This window comes from Phaethon lepturus, unplaced genomic scaffold (assembly GCF_000687285.1).
Source record: "Phaethon lepturus isolate BGI_N335 unplaced genomic scaffold, ASM68728v1 scaffold18610, whole genome shotgun sequence".
Lineage (NCBI taxonomy): Eukaryota > Metazoa > Chordata > Aves > Phaethontiformes > Phaethontidae > Phaethon > Phaethon lepturus.
In genome coordinates, this window is record NW_010514239.1 from 33966 (window position 1) to 53820 (window position 19855).

The window sequence follows — 19855 nt, forward strand, 5'->3', positions numbered from 1 at the left end:
AACATTCCTGAAGATGTAATGATTAGAGAAAAAACTAGGCCATTTCAACTGGTAACTGTTATTACTAGGACAATATCATCTGTTTTGACCAGCATTCCCTGACTTAAAAATTGAGGTCATAGAAAATCTTTCTGTATTTAAAAGGTTGCTTGACTATGTGGTTCCGTATATTAAAGAAAGCATCTTAGTATATTTTTGATAAAAAATATTCTATTTTTTCCTCAAAGAGTATTTACATTTATAAAACTGACCAAATAGCAATAAAAAAGAAAAAAATCTGTTTAGAAGTAGAAATCTCTTTCTCTCGGGTATAGAACCAATTGTAATTGTACTCAAAGAAATTAATACACTTTGCTGTATAATGTGCATTAAATATGTTAATAAGTCACATCTGGTCAGTAAAACATTATAGCAATACAATTGTGTCTTAGAGCAATACAGCTAATACAGGAAAAGCTACTTTTCAATTTAAACAGAACTCAGAATAATCTGTAAATTCATAATATGAAGTTATACAGATTCTGAAAATTCTTTCTAAACTTAGAAATTACTAAAATAGATAAGTATTACACCTTTCTCTTTCTTAAAATTTAGTTTCAGGATTTATACCAAAAGTTTCATATGCAGTATAAATGGGTATTTATTTGTCTTTCAAATAACTGCATAGATTTGTGGTCAAAACACATTAGTTGTAAACATGAACTTCATCAGTAGGTTTCAGTGTTAACCAATTTTTACTATAAAGGAAGATAGTTCATAGCTCTTAGTCCTATCATTTCAGATTAGCTGCACAATAAATTAAATAAATTAATAATAAATTCACAATAAATTAAAGTCAATGATGAATCAGTTTATACTGGTTCATTTTCCAAGATTATATCTACAACCTAAAAATAAAAGAGTGTATTAAAAATTGCAGTCTTGGAATTTCCATGCTCTGTATGCCAAAAATCTTTAATCAGGTAACAGGGTTTTCTTTTGTTCTTTCCCTCAAAAGAAGGAAAAAAGTAAATTTCATGGGGGGAGAAAAAACACCAACAAAAAACTTAATCATATATAAAATTTTTTTTTGCACTTCTATTATTAATCATAAAAATGCTACACTCATAAAAGCAGTAACCATTTTAAAAATTCCAACCCTACAGTTTATTTAGGAGAGTTGAAATTTGTATGCACTAGATTTTATTTTTTACCATATTTGGCTTGTAATGACACTGACAATGTTGCCACTGACAAGATCTGTGATCCATTCTTCACTCTATGTGGGCTTTCATCAAAAACAAATTAAAAAATCTGAATAGCACATCACTATATCAATAAACATTTCCCCATATGGGCTTTGTCACAGCAATGATACATGAATCTTAGGATAAGGTAAACAGAACCACAGAGCACCTGTAACATAACAAAAAGTTTCCCTGAATAAAAGTATTTATTTTTCTTCAAATAACAATAGTAATAGTAATAACAGTAACATACTACTGCTGCTATAGCTAGTATATTTGGGGGGAATTTTCTTAAACATTTTTCTGTCTGTTTTGAACATTCTCTGTTTATTATACCTTAGCTGCAGTTTATGTAGGCTTTAGGATTAGTAGATCGCAATGAAACAAATATTGCCTTGAAAAAAAAGAACGACTTAATTCTACCTCAGACTAACCTGCAAAGCTATATTTGATGGCATAATTTTCCACTCACTAAGAGCACAGGGATAGCCTCCTTGAAAGAAAGCACACCAAGATACATGAAAAATTCACTGTAAAACTGCACAAAAGGCAAAGCAGCACCACAAAGCTAAACTGTAGTCTGTGACTGACACCTGCAGCATCTGTGACATGCTCTACTGCACTATTTCATAAAATCCGCGATATACAAGATGTGTGCTAAGGCCCCCTATGATAGCTTGTAATGTTTTCAACACATATGACCTTTTCCAAAAGCACCTATCATCAAAAAACTCATCAAAATCCACAAAATTCTTCGAAACAACATTGTATTAGTGATTAAAGAGCAAATGACATCAGCATTTTTGTTTTAAAACAACTTTAAATACGTTTTAAGGTTCAAAATTTTTAAGAAGGGAACTTAACCTCCACTGCCCCAATATTTCTGATATGAAAGGAACAATCTCCGAATGCTTAGCAGGAGAGTCATAAACATAGAAGAAATGACTCTGCTTATACCAATTAAAAGAACATAGAACAAATGTTACTTGAGAAACCTACAATTGGATTTATTCTTCTCCATCATGAGCTTGTAGAGCACTATCTACATTAAAAATTTCTGACCACTGGCAAGTGTAGCATATGTAGCAGATGAGACCACTGGCATATATAATCTTTTAATGCCAGGGTCTAAAATTATAATGCAGCTCCTGTAGAGAAAAAAAGCAGTAACTGCAGAAAAACATTGCATTGTGAATTTCTTCAAATTTGCTATGAGATGCTATAAGCATTTTATTTTAGCTGTAGACATTGCAAAAAACACATTACAAATTATGGCTATGCAATTCAAAGAATGAAATTTGATATTGTCAGAGCATTCAATGGCAAGCAGGTTTCGTTCACACATTGGTCTTTCATGCCTTGGTCATGCTGCACCATTAACTCTGCTCAAGGCAATATATTTGCAGACAGGTGATATTAGTGCTGTTTCCTCACCCAGCGTAGCTAGCTGTGGATTTGATTTTCTTTCTGATATCCTCACTTTCGTACTGCATTAGGACAATTACTTGGAGTATAATACTGTTCTTTCTCAGGAAAAGAGAAAGCCAAAAAACCCCCATCTGTCTGCACTTAGGAAAGAAGCTGAACTAAAATACTACACCAGCATGTATTTCTTAAATCTAGTTAGTGTCCCTAGATCTCCAACTTTGGGACACTGTCACACCATCTGACAGATCTACAAACACCTAAATTTGTACAGTCACCATTTAAAACAAGATGGCAGCACAAACTGGCAATAGTGTAAGCCAGGACAACAGGATGCCTTCCAATTCCCAGAACACTTTTCAAATCAAGTGTAATGCTTACAAAAATGCAAACTGATTGAAGTTTAGTAACTTAGCACAGTAACACGTTAACGAAGTGTTCTCAGCATGGATACCAAAGTACACACAGATTACAGAATGAAGAACCTCAGCAGTACGTTCTCCACAAAGGAAAGTTTTAAGGGAATTCACATGTAACCAGTAACTTAATTTTTAAGTGATCTTGATCCATCTGCAAATTCTAAACCCCTTACAGCTGGTGATGAGACAGGAGTAAAGGAGAATAATCTAAAATATCAGAGTACAGTAAGGATAGACTCTCCTCATAAATGTTGGCAATAAAAGCAAGTTTAAAGCTAAGAAAGCAACACCTGCAGTATACAAATAAATTCCGCCAGAAATTTCACTTAAGTTATTTCATTAGAAGAAGCCAGCGAGGAAGAAATACAGGAGTATGTAATCATACAGAATATGAAGCACTAAAACAAGTTAAAAACTTCTCTTTTTGTCCAAACTAATTTAAAAGAATTATTACTTTGCTTACAGTATAAATGTGTTTATATTTTATTACAAACACTTAAAAGGTTAGATCACTTTTTTCTGCATAAACTGCAAATAAATCTGAATTTACCTCCCAAAGTGCTTTAAAGTCCTTCTGCTCAATTCGAAGCAGCTCGCTATGTTCTCTGGTAACGATGGTAGCATGGCGAGGAGTGTTATCCAGAATGGACTCTCCAAAAGCAGTTCCTATTCCCAGAGTGCATATTGTCACAGCATCCTTTGAATTAAAAATAAAAGGACATGTATTAAATATTCCAGGATGTTTTAAGAGTCTTTATGTCATGTTTGCTAATAGCACTGCCTTAAGATTCTTCAGCAATTTGCTTTAAAAGAAAATTCATTAAAAGCGACAACAAAAAAATCAATATGCTGATCAACACCACAGGAAGCTTGAACATGGAAGCAAGTAGGACTTCTGTTTTCTATGACCATCAGTTGAATTAGGCATTTCTGTCTGCAAAGCAGAGAACACAAGAGTCACCTTCACCTTTGGAAGTGTTATGACCTCTGTTCATCTACCTCTGAAGACTGCTGTGGTGATGAGATCACTATTAAAAGTTCAAACCACTCTGCAATAGAGTATTCAGGATGGTCCCAAACATGCAGTAAAGTCCACTTCAAAGGAGTCTATGTGAGCACATGCCAGTCATGTGATGGAAAGATGTCTCAATGAATCTCCCTCGGCCAGGAACTCCTCTGTGATAGTTCCAATATAAATTATGAGCTATTGCAGACAAAAAAGAGTACTCAAAATTAAATAACTTGCTGAATCAAGATCTTTAGCTACATGTTCTATTTTAGGCTTACAAGTTGCTATGTTCCTAAGCACAGGCTTGAAACTGAACACTTATATATGTCTCTTTATAAGTTGGGCCTTAATGGACTGTCTTTTAACGACATTAAAAATCTAAACTGATATAAACTGCACTTTACTAAGGAAATCATACATGCACACAAACAAATACACATAAACATATACAAGCACATGCTAATATTACTTGATACAACATTATTAGAAATATAGTTTAATTCTACAATGTAGGACTCCTGAAATGTCTACAAAAATAAAAGCAGAAAATATTGTCATCCCATCCACTACATCCTTGTGGCTGATAATCCAGGAGAGATGCATGAGCATATTTCAGAATAATTTTCTGTATTTAAAATGGCATTGTTTTCCTTTCATGCATCTAATAAGTGGTAATAGGCAAATGTTATTAAGATCAAGTTAGTAGCTTTATAATTGCATTACAAAGACAAATGCCCATAATAGTTCAGCTCCCTGAACCATAGCAAATTGCTTTTGCACAGATATTACCATATAAAATTATGTGTTCAGGAAAACAAAATCAATTATGTCTTAGAAAAAATCTAGGAAGAATTTACCAACTGTCAGAAATAAATTTTCGAGTAAGGCAAATATGAACAGGCACTGTTTAAAAGAAAGAATATTTGGGAATGAGCACCTAGGTACCTAAATAGAAATCTCTACAAACAGCCTATGATACAGGCTATACACTAAAGTTCTGCCTTAACACACTTGGCTTTCAGAGCTGAAACACTATATGCATGCCACCATACTCACAATCGCACTCAAAAGAGCTACAAAGAAAATGTGCCTACTGCTCACACAAAATTTGATCTCCAGGTCTCCAATACATTATTCTCAACTTTATTTAGAAACTTCAGATAAAAGATCTCTGTTTAGGGCAGAATAACCAAATAGCCTGGCAGAAAAAGAAACTTTTCCATTAGGTGGATCATAAGCAATATTTACATCTTCCAACTTCTTTCTCACTCCCTTCCAGAAAAATAAACTCCTTTGAAATGCTTCATCTTTTTTGATTCTTGACAAGCCTAAAGAATATATCTTTAAAAACAGAGAAGAAGAAAACAGGAAAGGTGTTGGTTAAGGAACCACTTCTAAGATAACTTCTGATGAAGCAGCTGTTCAGCCTCAGAAATAAATTAACATTGTGGAGTGTTAAGTCAAGGACCTGGAATGGTCCTACCTATGTTCATTAAAGAAAAGTCCAGGCTTCTATCAAGTGAAAGTTCTTCCTGTTTTTTTCCCCAGCCATCATTGCTCTCCACAGATAGGCAGTTTCACAGGCAACTAGGGAGCAAGCCCATCTGTCTTCTTCAAGACTTCAGAGGCCCATTTTCTCTCTGCCCCTTGTTAATATATCTCCAGCCTCCTAGGGAATGAGGTGTGGGTTTCCTATTACACCTGTTAACCTTACACTCAAGAATCTCCTGCTGTCCTGTGCAGACTTCAGGAGGAGTGCTAGCAGCTCAAAACTCAGTTTGCTGTTCCCCTCTGCAATACCATAAGCAGCAGGGGGTTCTAGCTGCTGGTAACCAGCTAAAATTCACACAGCTATTTAAAAGGCAGTATTAAAGACTTAAAAAGATGGCATTGTTTCCATTGCTATCTGTCCTCTGAACACACTATAAAATGGTAGTGTTCAAGTCAGAGGCTGTTTGTGTATTCCCCGACTCTCACTGGCAGGTGAGACACATGCAGTGAAAAAGTTGTTAAACCTGCACCCCATCCATCAATCTAAAACATTATTGAATTTGTAAGACCGTTCTATGGAATGGATAAGAATCAGAAATAAGGCCCTGCCTTATTCCCTCCCCCACCATCACAAGGCACATCCCTCCATGCTCCTCCTTGACTTGTGACACTTCCTCTTTTCCAACCTGGCAAACAGCATTTTTGAACTGTGAGTAAACGAAATCATGGTGTCTGAAAGAGAAATTAAGAAAATAGGAAAAAAAAATTCACAAGTGCTAGGTTGAAAGGGACTGGAGCTCAGCATGGGCCCACACACCCTGCTTCTCAGCTGAGTACATTAGTCCAGCCAATCTCTGTGTTACAATGGGTAGTTCTCATGCTCAAACTAATTTAAAGCTAGCTTGGGCATATTTACACTACACTACAGACTACAATACAAACCTATTTGGTGACTTTACATAGGTTATCTCCAAAACACATAACAGCTATTTACATGCATACATAATGGCATTTACATTCAAAAAGCAGTACTGCAAGGACTGTCTGTTTAAATCCCTTTTATTATTTCCACTTCATCTTATCCCATACTTCTTTTGTTCTCAGTTTCAAACAGCCAGGAAATTCTTCCCTTTCTTACATGGACATCTGAACCTCTTTCTTCACAGTCGTTCTCCTCAGCAACCCCACTAACTTATTTGGCTTTTAATCCCCAGCCCTCTGCATCTTCCTACAACTGACACTGCTATACCATCCAAGCACCCACAGCTTCTCCTTTAAAGTTCTTCTTAAAAAGGCTAATTGTTTGTAAAGTCAATGCCATGTTTGGTCTGTTTTTAAAATCTGATCATCTTTAAAAAAATCCACCAAAACACAGGCAAGATAAACTAGCAATAGCCCCCAGTGCACACTATGATTCAGCAGGCAGACTACGGCAAAACTGCAGATCAAATTGCTATTTGGTATTTGTCTGTCTTCTCTTCATTTCTTCCTGTTGTATCAGATAGGAATATAAATCTTAATCATTTGGGGTAAAAGGCTATGAATCTAATTCAGTAAAACACAATGCTGCAAGAATCTGGCAAAGGTGTCACAGTGATGCTTTTGTCACAATGTGTTTATTCCCAGCTTTATTCTGAGACGTTACCAACAGTCATACTTCAGAGCCTGTTCATTTTCAAAATAGAGTTCAAAAATTAAACATACACAAGGCAGTCAGCAGTACTTTTAAGAAAACACCAAACTAGGAATATCTCTAAGAGGAACTTTGATTACCGTATGCCTCAGTTGTAACATTGGGTAGGTAACAGTGCCAAATAAAAACTAAAATCATAATCTGTTCATAACAGGGTAAAGACCTATTTCTGATAGATTCTAAACTGGCTGCATTTTCTGTTTCTTTTGAAGGGGTCTTACGAAGTCTTTGGGTGACTTTTAAGTACAATATTTATCAGGGTATTTGTTACAAACAAGTTGAGGCAAGACCAAAGCAGTTCATTACACTTACCTTTGCAATTCATAGTGTGACATTTTTATCTTAAAAAAACAAATGTCCTCCTCAGTCTGTTCTTGATTGTTGAACAGCCAGAAAATTCATAAATAATTAGTATAGGAAGCAGACCAGCCACCACTCAGGATGTACTGGATGGGTAATCCTGTCAGAATTCTGTATGGTAAATCGTATTGTCCCGTTTCAATAGCAAATGAAATTACCACTATGATCAGCAGCAGCCAGCATATTTTACCACCTCAGTGGAACAGAACTAACGGTAACAAAGAAATCTGCTCTGGTCAAACTCTTTAAAACAGGTATATTATAAACACTTGAATATGATTTTCAAACTAGCCATTTTAGGATTAAATATTGCCTGTACTCAGTTTGTTCTGTATTCTAACACTGCCCTCTTGTGACATAATACAGTTTTGCAAGCAGTCAGAAAGGATTTTTCCAAACAAAGATGAAAGCAAGGCTTTATCTACAAGATCCTAAATACGTGTGTTTATCTTTATTAAAACATTTAAATTGGTACATGGAATGCTTCCTCTTATCATATTAGCAAATAACACGCAATATTAATATTTCTGTTTATATGAATTCTCAACTTGGTCCTCATCATTATTACTAACATTTTCTGTGAGAAATCACAGGTGTCTGCATGAGTAAGCTAATGTGCAGCAAGAATGTGTATGAATTAATTCTTCACTAGCTACACCGAAGTCTTGATCCATTAGTGCATTTAAATGTAATTTCTAGCGCAAGACATGTAACTCCATGACTCTGCAGGAGCAAAGGCTATTAAGACATTCTTAGTAAGCATCAAGTGCACAACAACTTACTGCACTTTAAATGGAAAAAAGCTACCAAACACCAAAGGTGGCTGCATAAAGAGTTAGTGCATGGTAGCTGCAACACAACACATTTATTCTCAGGCTTGCTGAAATTTAAGTTCCCCAGGTAGACAGATAAATACCTAGGAAAAATGTGACTAATATCTTTAATAGAGAGAGTTGATTTTCCATATGTACATTAACACTGTAGGTATCATCATATAATCATAGGATTATTCAAGCTGCAGTAAAACTAAGGTCATCTAGTACAACTTCCTGCTCATCTTAAGTATTAAAAGATTACTAGTAGTGTCTAAAGACTTTTTAACCAACAGGAACCTAAATACAAAGTTAGCTTCTCCCTTCCTCGACAAGATGGCATAGTCCTCCTGGACTTTCACATGAGACTCCAAACTTCTAAACTTGTAAAACTCAGGTAAACTTCTGTATCTCTTCTGCTCTGCTAGAAGTTTTTCATTAACAGTAGTGCCATTTATGGTATAATAGTAACAGCAGAGCAGTGAATCATTACTATGACTTTTCAAAGGAACCTTTGGCTCCTAGGTGCTATTATTGGAAAATGTGCTCGAGGGTAGGTTACAAGCATCCCTACATTTTAAGCACTGGCCATCCATTCCTAGCTGGGACCACAATGCTGGCAACTGAGTCTGTCAGGGTTGCCCGCCTATGGAGCTGCACTGTACTTCCTCCATCATCTGGGTTTGTAGTGAACACAGTAGGCAGGGAGTGCTAGCAAGTACTTCAAGCTCAAGAACGTCTAGCACCATACCAACAAAGAAGTACAGTCAAGACTGGAACAGGGCACCCAGGAGCTAAAGGCAGGATAAGGAGCAGGAGCCAAGCATGGAGAAGGAGGGACATGGTATAAACACCAAGATGGAGCAAAACCAGAGAAGATATTGGACTTAAATATTATTTAGAAGTCCCCGACCACCAAACATCCAGCACTGGAATAGTAAATGCATGAGCTGCTGTCCTTTTGGCAGTGAGGCTGTATCCTATGGCAACTAGGCAACAGTAAAAATTCAGTTCGTTGTTCCCATGAGAAGGAAACATGAGATTAAGAAATTACTGGAGAATATAATTTCTAGAACAAGAATCAGAGGAATTGTAGTTCTGCGGTTTCCTATTGGCAGGAAAATGCAGTGAACCTGAATAAGCAGGAAAAAATATTTACATTAGATTTCTTAAAAGGCAGAAGTGTTCCATCCTCCATCTAATGGAACAAATCAACATTTCAAACAGACTCAAAATTTAACTTCCACATCCAGAACACTTTTGTGGATACACTTCTTTCTGATTCAGTAAAGCGCATTGGTCCTTAACAACAGTGTAGTGCCATCTTTCGGCAAACTCTGGAAAACATTCCTGATTGCTTTAGATCCACACAGAAAAGGGTCTCATAAGATCCCAGTACTTTTCCAAATTGTGACAATACCAATGATAGCCAGGCCATGCTAAGAATGGCTCAAATTAGGCTAATTATGCTCTCAATCAGTCTCTACTTAGTATAGTGAAGAGGTTGCTAAAAATAATGGTATGAAAGGAGTTTCGTTTGTATCTATCACTTTACTGTAAGAAGTAGAAAGACCCAGTGTTCACACACTGCCCTGACTTGCATTCTGACCCAGTTTCACTGGTGATGCAGCACTCAACAAAGTGAAAAATCCAATTTCCACCAATCTTCTATGAGCAAAAAACCTTCCCCAAGCAGCCAAAATTTGGGCATAGAATACACCACCACTCCCCCCTCCACACTCATGCTATATTCAATCAAGGTGGGAAAAAGGGGTAGTGTTATACTTCAGGTCCTGGGTAGCTATAGCATGCACATGAAGGCACAATGAGTCACGTGTCAGAGGTACAATCCCATGCTGAGTGACATGATGGAATTGTCAGTCCCAGATCTCAAGCATGGGAGCATGAATGGGACATGATGTCTTGCCAGAAGACTCAGCTCACAGCAGGAAGTGCATGACTTGTCACCATGACAGTAGACAACATTGGTGAACGACTCTCTCCAGGAGAAGTCTCTCACCCTTTTTTTTTGGTATTTACTCTAAATTCCCAATTTTTTAAATCCAGGAGTGCCAAGATACTGAGAAATTGCTTGAAATTTGGGGGGAATTTTACCTGTTCTTCTATTTCGTAACACTGAATAGGCATTACCTCCAGGCTTTTGGTCTAACAGGGCAGCAGTTTCAATACGCTGCTATTACTATAATAGTTACCCATTCTTGCAGTGGAGACTGCAGTATACTGTTACCAGGCTGCACTGTTGGTGGGTTTGGTTTGAACTTTCTGAACAAGGACTGAATTCAAATATTTCTGGGGAATGAATTAAAAACTCTTACATCTTTAGTTTAACTTCATATGGTACTATTAGAAAATACAGAGGAGTCTTGTTTCATATTAAAATGTAGACTCCTTTTCAGAGAATTACATTTCAGTTTTCTTGAAATCAATGGGATGATTTGCCTCCATAGACAAAGGACAACTGAGACTAAGGGAGAGTCAGAGAAATGTGCTTGTGATAAGACAAAATATCTGTACAATATACGTTGTTGTTATCTACCTCAGCTTAAGTCATACCCTTTCTTTGTAGTACTGACTGGATAGTTTCAAAGAAAAATCTATTTTACCTGGTGGTTGCTTGTATCAGAAACCTTCACATCCAGCGATCCTGTCAGAACCGCATACCAGTTCGTTCCAATATCACCCTGACGGAACACTGGAAAGATGAAATCTTGTAAATAAGAGCTATTTCTCTAAGCTTAGCAACATTAACAAACATTTTCCCTCATATTACTGTACTATTGTAGTAACTGCTAGCACTATAGAATTTGCCATATCGGACTACTTACTTACTATTACAATAATATTTCCAATGACACTGGAAAGCACATATTTTAGTAAACCGAATACACTACAGAAACAATGAAAACACATAGAATTGCTTCACTCTTCTCCTCAGTTTGCTTTTACCGCTACCTTAGTTAAGAAACAAAACAAACAAACAAAAAAAAAAGACTTTCTGAATAATGTCCCTTTGAAATTCAGAATCTTCCAATGCAGATACAGCTCTCACTGAGTTCAATAAGAGTTCTGGCTGAGAAGCAACTGCAGAACTTCGATGTTCAGGCATTCCAACTGCGTGATTACAGAGCATCAGAATTCCTATTACTCTAAGCAAATCCCAGTGCTGTGTGCCAGATTTACCTGAGGTGTACCCGAGACTCTAGCAAACACTACAGGTTTCCATCAGCTATTCCCCTGTACAGCTCTGGGAACTTACACATTCCCATCAAAGGACCACCAGTTATTTCCACCTCAGCTTCACAAACCACGCACAGCTGTCCACCTTCACCTGGCGCAAGGGCTGCCAGAGCAGGCACAGGACTATTGCACCCCACAGCAGTATGCAGCTCTGCAAATCTGTCCTGTGTTATGCAGAGTGACTGCAAACCACACACTGTTGGTGATATGCCTAGGTGATACACTTTTGCCCCTAACATCACAAAGCACCTACAAAAGAGATCACTCATACATTTTCAGGGGAAGAATGAGGCTTAAGTGCAATGACTTGCTTCTAATCTGTCAACAAAACAGTGGCAGAGTCCTAAATCCAATGTGTACCTTGTTACCATAGATTCACTACACACTGTATTTGTAGAGCAAACAGCGCTTTAGTCCTGCTTTCCCTCATGACTATGACTGTCAATATTTTTATGGCCATTCCACTGATCGTGCTCTCTCATTGATTTCCTAGAGACAATCCCAGCCTAACCCCCAATTTTATCTACATCAAATAGATCATCATATGAAGCTCTCTTACATGTGATGCCTTTCTCCAGATTTTCATAATATCCACAGAGACATATCTGCTGGAGGAGGTTTGGATGAAATTTCTCAAAAGCTTTCACTTCTTTCAGTCGTGTGAATATTATATCTACATCTTCACTAGAACGTTCCAAAGGTCTGCAAGAAAACAAAGGATAAAATTTTCAAGGGCTTTATCAAAGAAACATCCCCACCTGCATGCACCAAACTTACAAATGTTTGCATTAAACGTCACAACATAATATAAAACAATTATAATGCATTTCACAAGTACATAATGCAACCCTTCCAAAACATCCTAACAACTGTTCATTATCAACTTAAGCATGATTATTATTTCAACACAGATAGTGTCCAGAAACCCCATTTAACACCAAAGTCCTGCTGTAGCAATTACTGTAAAAGTATGTATGATGATATAATCCTTATCCTAGAAGTCCTTAGAATGATATATAGTTTTAAGTTTTTATCAGCAGTAACTCCTATATCCACATCTCTCGCATTTTACTGGATACAAACTAAGTTGAATGTTCTGTTTTCTCTTCTCACTTGCAAGCAAGAAAGACAACTTTAATACGTACATTCTCTTTCACGCAGTTCCTGTCTCTTAATGTTGCACAAATTATATTTGCAAGCAAGAATCTTAACACTTCACTGGTAATGGTAAAGAGTTTTAATCCAAATATTTAAAATATCTAAAATCTTTTACAGTAACACCTTTAAAAAAAACCTATTTCAAGCAAAATAAAACTGTAGAACTCCCTCCAACAAAGCAGTATGTGGACCAGCAGTTCAACAGGTTCAGAAAACTGCTACATATTTATGAAACTAAAGTGAATTAGCTCCATAACATAAATTTTAAATGTGATTATCAAACATTATCAATCAGCAGGTAAGCCAACTACTAACTGACAGCATTAGGAAGAATCTTCCGTAACAGACTAAATGCCTACCACTACACACAGAAAGAAACAGAACGTTCCTAAGAGATCATGCTGGATCAGATTCAGAAATCATTTATGTATAAAGGGGTACCAGAAAGACAACTGTCTGTGATCATTAGACCTATCACTCACTCATATGCTGCTAGTTATTTTTACTGACAAAAAGGTTTTTTGGCTAGTGGATGAGCTTCTAAATGAACAGAAGTCAGGTAGCTTAGAATGAACCAAGACTAAGTTCACAAATACATATCTCTATCATTTGATTGTTACACCCACAGTGTAAGCACTCCTTCCAACAGGATGTTTTTTAAAGATTCCTCTTCGGAATCAAAGACTTAAGGGATCCAAATCTCAGTCTCAGGGAAGAAGCCCAGATCTCACTTACAGTGAACCTCTGTCTCTCATTCTTCTTATTAAATTAAGTCTAGGAGGGATTAAATCTCTATCCTCATTTATACTCCAACTTACCCTTATTAACTACAGATGAGAGTAATAACTCTTTGGTGTATAGTTACTTCTACATCACAGTGACATCTTCTTACCACTTCAAACCACAAGCAACTATAACAGCTCCCTTTTGAAATATTTCAAGATTTTTACCCATTCCGTTTTTTAAACTGCGCACTAGCTGACAGGTACTAATAAGCATTATCTTGTCAAAATCCATTTAAGATTAGGAAGTGCAGCTTGCAAACAGATTTAAAATCAGTTTATACAAGATCCCTACCCAAACTACACTAGCACTTGGAACACTAACTCCTTCCATAATTTATGGACTCTCAAAATTAAGAGCAAAAGCCAACAAGGAAAAAAGGGAGATCATTCTTTTGTCTTTTATTCTTTTATCATCTATCACTTTTTCCTAGAAAAACTGTGTCTGTGACTCTTTCATTCATACAACTGCTCATAGCTGACTCTTCAAGTCCATCAGTTCGTCTGCATAGAATTGACTGTAGGATCTCAGTATTTAGGGGTTTTAACTGTTTGATGCAGTCAGCCAGGGAAAAAGCAAACAGGGTTAGCAAATAACATGCATCAGGTTGTATAAACTTAATGAACACTTTTCTCCCACAGCTCTTTCTGAAATCAGAGTGTAGAAATCTCTTCCACTTTTGGTCCTGTCAAAAGAACAAGATTTGGGAGGATTTAATTCATAGACTGTGTAGCTTTTTTTCAAGAGTTGCTGAAGGCTCAAGAGGCAGGGTTTCCATCTAGTTCAGAAGAAGGTAAGAGCAGGGCTCACTTCCACTGATGTGGCAAGGAGTGTCTTGTGTCAGGCAGATGAACTGCAGGAAAAGCTCTTTCTTCTGTCAAAACTGCTTCATGACCCCAGTAAAGTGAGTCATCATGGAAGGATGAGCATTCTCACAGGTAGCTGAGACACACTATTCAGAGTTTTAAACATCAGCACAGCAGTGAGAAACCAAACTCCATATTTATTGGCAAACACTAATTAAAGTTGTGTCTTCCTAGTGGCTTATTTTTAGCAAGCCATTGAGCTACGGTGCTTTACATTAGCAGCAGTTACTTCCACCTGGAGTACACAAACTGGACATTTGAAAGGGGACATGCAGGCATGCTCTAAGAGGAATCCAAACGTCTAAGTAATATGCATAGTAGTAATCTGAAAATTGTTATATTCCTTTCAATGTTTCTTAATAATTCATTAGTGCGAGCCATTTGTTTCAGTAGTCTGTCTTCAAGGTTTTAGTATTACTGTGTGCAACTAAGTTTCCACAAATATTTTTACTGGGAGGGTACACATTTTGATCCAGCACATTTGGAAATGAAACTAGAATTTGGGAGAGGCTTTCAGTGAATGATTTAACCATTAATCTATCTTAGAAAAGGTACATTCTCCTCCAGCTGTGTTTTACCAAAAAAGAAGAAAAAAAGCAGCAGCCAGCACAGAAACATGTAAGGAATCTTAACTGTACCCCAGAATAACAACTTATTAATGACTCTAAAATGAGACATACAGACAAACACCTAGTTTAAGATTTAGCTGTTTGGTTAAGATCGTGAATAAGCATAAACATGAACAACAAAATGCCCTTGGATTTGATCAGAGCTCCTAGGAAATGTCTTCAATGTTTAGGAGTACAAAATCAACGAACACTAGGTGTCCCAAGCTGAGGCGGCCCTTAGTCCTTACTAGGACATGGAATTTTGGCTGTGTAAAAACTCCGTATTGCACTGTAACAGTAATAGTAGTAGCACTCAAACTCGTTTCTATTAAGTGCTTATAATCTATAACAATAAGACTAGTTTCAAAAGGATAGTTTTACTTAGTGAGAGAGCAAAATGAGAATAATAAAATATCATGGTGTCAATTAACTGCTTTTCCACATGCCTGCAAAACTCAGGCAAAGTTTGACCACTTTCTACAAAGTATCTTTTAATAAAATTATCATCATTGTAACTGTTGTCATCATCATTAACTTAACATTAATGAATCTATTTATGATGCCAAATTTTGTTTTCTATTTCCTAAGTACAAGCTGTTTAGCATGGAACAACATCAGTACAGGACAACATAAATTTACCTACTCACTGCAGCAAACTTATTAAATTGCTGTAGACTTGGCTTTTTTAAAGCATAGTTTGGAATAATATTTAAACAGATAATATTACAATAGATTCCTTAGAACACTAATGATTAAACCTATTAAATAGAAAAGTACTACTGATGGCAGATGGAGAATTATTCAAGCTTTGTCATTGTAGTCACACTCATAGGAGGCAGTGGTACTAATCCAGAAAGGAACCATTCCCCAAACCAGGGAGATCAGCTGCAAAGGTCAATGCCAAGGAGGTGAATCTCCCTACTCCCTACATGGCTCCAAAGGCCTCTGAAAAGGCTTTTCCAGAGACCATATCAGAGCACCTGAAGTCACTCCCTGTGATCACCACTGCTGTTCACTAGAGAGCAAATTCACAGAGCTTAGCCCCCCTCTCCTAAACTAGTGCCGGTGAGGATTTCCCTTCTGTTCTGTGACACTGACACTGGTATGCTACCGAAGTGTCCCCTCATTGCTAATGCTGCTGAGTTATAAGCATTAGTTATGCTAAAGCTAACTACTTTATCATAAGTAGTTAAAAAATGCATTTCACTGAGACTTCAGCTACCACTGGATTTTCTGCTAAGGCTTCTGTCCTTTCCTGAGAGTATTCCTGTTTCTGAAAGCTCTAGCTCAAATGTATGGAATAGGACCATAGATGAATCTAAAAGTGCGGACAACTCTCTTAAATGCATCGAAATTCTTCAGCTCTCAACAGTTTGGTAGAGGTACCAGCTAGAACACAAGCATTTTAAGGCAAGGCCATCCTTCTTGTAGAAAATCTACGACTCCATCCAGTAACACACACACTGCCTAGGCTGCCTCACCCAATTTAAAATAAATTTCAAGTAAACCAAGTTGTGGATGTGTTACAATTGTCTTCATCTTTTTTGCTTTAAAAAATAGCTTACTTCTTTTTCCCAAGTTTTCAGCATCTTTGTGGGGCAGCTGCTGCTATATCTCAGTTTCTCTTGTCTGCAGGGTACACACCCAGAAAGAGCTTTAGTAGCTGCTGTAGTAACCACACTTCACTAACTGGCCCAGCAACCGTAACTGAGGAGGTCAGCATAGCAAATGCCAGGACAAAACCATGTGGGAGGAAATACAAACTTCATGCTTAGTATGTTTTACTATGAAGGATAATGCATGGGTGACACTCCTACATCCCCCTTCTAATCTTCGATTTAACATGATTGTCCCAAAATTTGTATCTCAACAGGGTACTGTGCTGACATCCCATATCACTGTGGCCAAACTGAGGCGTGTGTTTCGAATGTTGCAAAGCAGGGATAAAAAAATTATTAGGAAATTATGAACAGCAAGAGAATTTAATGTATTTTCAGTACGATATAAGCCTTTATGCTTTGACCACTGAACGCTTTAGCCAGCTTCTTATTTATATTACCAATTTGCCTCTTCAGAGCATATCTGAAGAGCAAAGTCTTATCTGGCAGTAATGTTTTCACACAAGAGGTCATCTATCTTCTCCTTCTGCTTCTTCAATACAACTTCAGAGCATACATTTACAAGTGACAGCATCAATGCTAGTTATACATCTCTATTCAATTATGTCAATAAGGCTTCTTTAAAGGATATTTTACCCCTGATTTACTTGGTTGTGAAGATTTGAGGCATGTATTTTATAGAGATAAAACAATTTTCTTTACAATGTCTGCTTGACTATCTGTTAAAGGAGATTATAAAAAAACTTGCCAGAAGCATATCTTCAGAAGGCTATTTCATATTTTTAAGTGCCAACTATTCAAGATCAAAGTTTAAATACAAACAGAGGGTAATTGATACAATTCGTCACATATACAATTTGGGCAAGTAATTCTGTTCATTTGTAGCATATATAGCTTTATAAAAGAAAGTATTTTGATGGTGTTCAGATTAAATACTTTAATGCATGCTGTGATAGACTTGTTAACCTAGAAGAAAGAAACAAGTTGGAGTTTTTTGTTTTATATTTATCAATTTATCTAACTACAACCTATTACTTTCTCTTCTACCATATTATATGTCCTTTTTTAAGGCTCTTCCTCATAATTGGTTTGACACTCAAAAAAGCAAAACCAGAAGATACATAGTTTTGCCTTCTTCACCAAGATGCCTCTAGAATTTTAAAATGTTTATTTCTATAACATCTGTTCAGAAATCTGAACCCTGCTCTAACTGAATGAGAACACTAAGGTCCATTTTCTTCCCTTGCTCTTTTTAACTCTTTAAAAGGGCAATACTGCATTTCAGACAGCAATGAACAGCCCATGAAGGATGAGCATATATGAATGTTTCTTCCACCGACAAGGCTGTTTGTAGAAAACAGAGTATCACACTACATAACACACAAATAAAGACAACTAAAACTAGCTCATCTCTGAGTTAAAACTGAAGCATCTATTCAAAGATGCAAAGGCAAACTCTATGAGCTGGAAGGTACCAGTAACCACTACCATGGACCATTTGGTGAATCTTAATAGTATTTTAAAGTACATTCTGATTTGAAATATGAGCAAGGAGAGAACAGCAAGGAATGTCACTGAAACCAGACGATTCCTTCTATGCTACCTGTACTTTCTCCTGCCCTGACATGCAGAAAAGCAAAGCAGCAGGATGCAGAAGAATATTAGTACCAAGATACCGTTTTCCCTTAGCAAGAGCAGGACAACACTGAAGCACCTCTCTCCTCCAGGCAATGCTGTAAGGCTCTTTTGACTTTTAACTTCTATTTGAGAAAGGAAAGTTTAAGAGAGGGATACCAGTGACCTATAAAAGCACTTTAGACCTGTGGTAAGAGATTTAAGTGCTAGATATAAATGAAGTTACTTGTAATCTGTAGTATGTAATGTCCAGAGAAGGGTTTAATTCCATGGGGACAGAAGGCAATCAACTCTCCCCAAGAGGCACTTTGCACTTGTTACAGTAGTATTACCAAATCCATGTTTTCAACATCCACATTTCAGCTTTTCTTTCCCTTGTCATGGGAAAAGCCTCATCATGAGGCTTTAAAATAATAATCACATTACAGTTCTTTTCTTTTGATTTCCATTTTCTGAGACTTTGGGATTACAGTTTTCACATTTCCCTTAACACACAGGAAATAAAATTTTATTTAAACCCTGCTCCCTAGGATTCTTATACATACAAACCATTACAGAGTTAAAAAAAACAGCAACACAAGTAAAACTTCTGATGCTTAGTTTCCAACAAATTAGTATTGTCACCGACACTCAGAATCCCTCTGATAATCTCTCATGTCCTGCTACGCAAGGCACAAGAAACGCTGTAGACAATCCTGATCTATGCAGGTACTGATCGAGCAATCAGTTAAATGCAGACCTACTGTCAGCTGCAGTCAGACAGAATTTGTAATAGTTGAGTTGTGGCTTCCTCAGTGAGGGCCAAAAGAACGCAGATATGGGGGACTCTCCTTTACCTACATACTCATCTCATTATTATAGTACTCAATTATATTTGTGCCTTCAATTCAGTTTGGTGAATGCAGTGAAAAAATCTTGGAGGATTAGACAGAGCAATCAGGTGCTCTTCATTTCTTTATATACCTTGCTCTGCAAATCATGCATCCTTACAATAGGCCAACTTTTAAACCTGTATAAACAGTGGAATAACAAAAGATGTATTTATTAAGTAATGACATTCATAAAGATTTATCTCAAGTTAAAAATACAGTACCTAGACAACACAACTATAATAGGAAATAAAACATATAAACAATTTTTTTCACCTTCATATGTTTTTAAAAAAGACAAAATATTTCAAGAGAAAAAATAAAATTGCAAGGAAATTTTCTCCTTTCATTCATGAAAATTTTTATGTATGGTGCATGCTTTGCAACCAAGGTGTGACTAAATCTTATTGAATAAACCCTGGGATTTTCATAAACATGAACTGGAGATCTGGACAGTTAAAATTCCATTTGACAGAAGTAGATGTAGACAAAATTACATTAACCGGCACTGCAGCTTCATAATAGACATTAAAAGCACTTTAATATGAAAACAGACTCTGAGATACATTGAAAATGAAATCTGTAATTGAACAATATGCACAAGTGATGATATCCTTTGATTCA

General features: G+C 36.7%; 1 protein-coding gene across 1 annotated transcript; it reads right to left on the reverse strand.

The window, feature by feature from the left end:
* Nucleotides 1-3620: 3620 nt before the first annotated feature.
* Nucleotides 3621-12395, reverse strand: LOC104624936 (rap guanine nucleotide exchange factor 4-like; the record flags this gene model as incomplete). Its single annotated transcript, XM_010292428.1, has 3 exons — nucleotides 3621-3767; nucleotides 11060-11148; nucleotides 12253-12395. Coding segments are annotated over 3 exons (379 nt in total), but the record flags the coding sequence as incomplete, so codon positions are not given.
* Between the last annotated feature and the right edge of the window lie 7460 nt (nucleotides 12396-19855).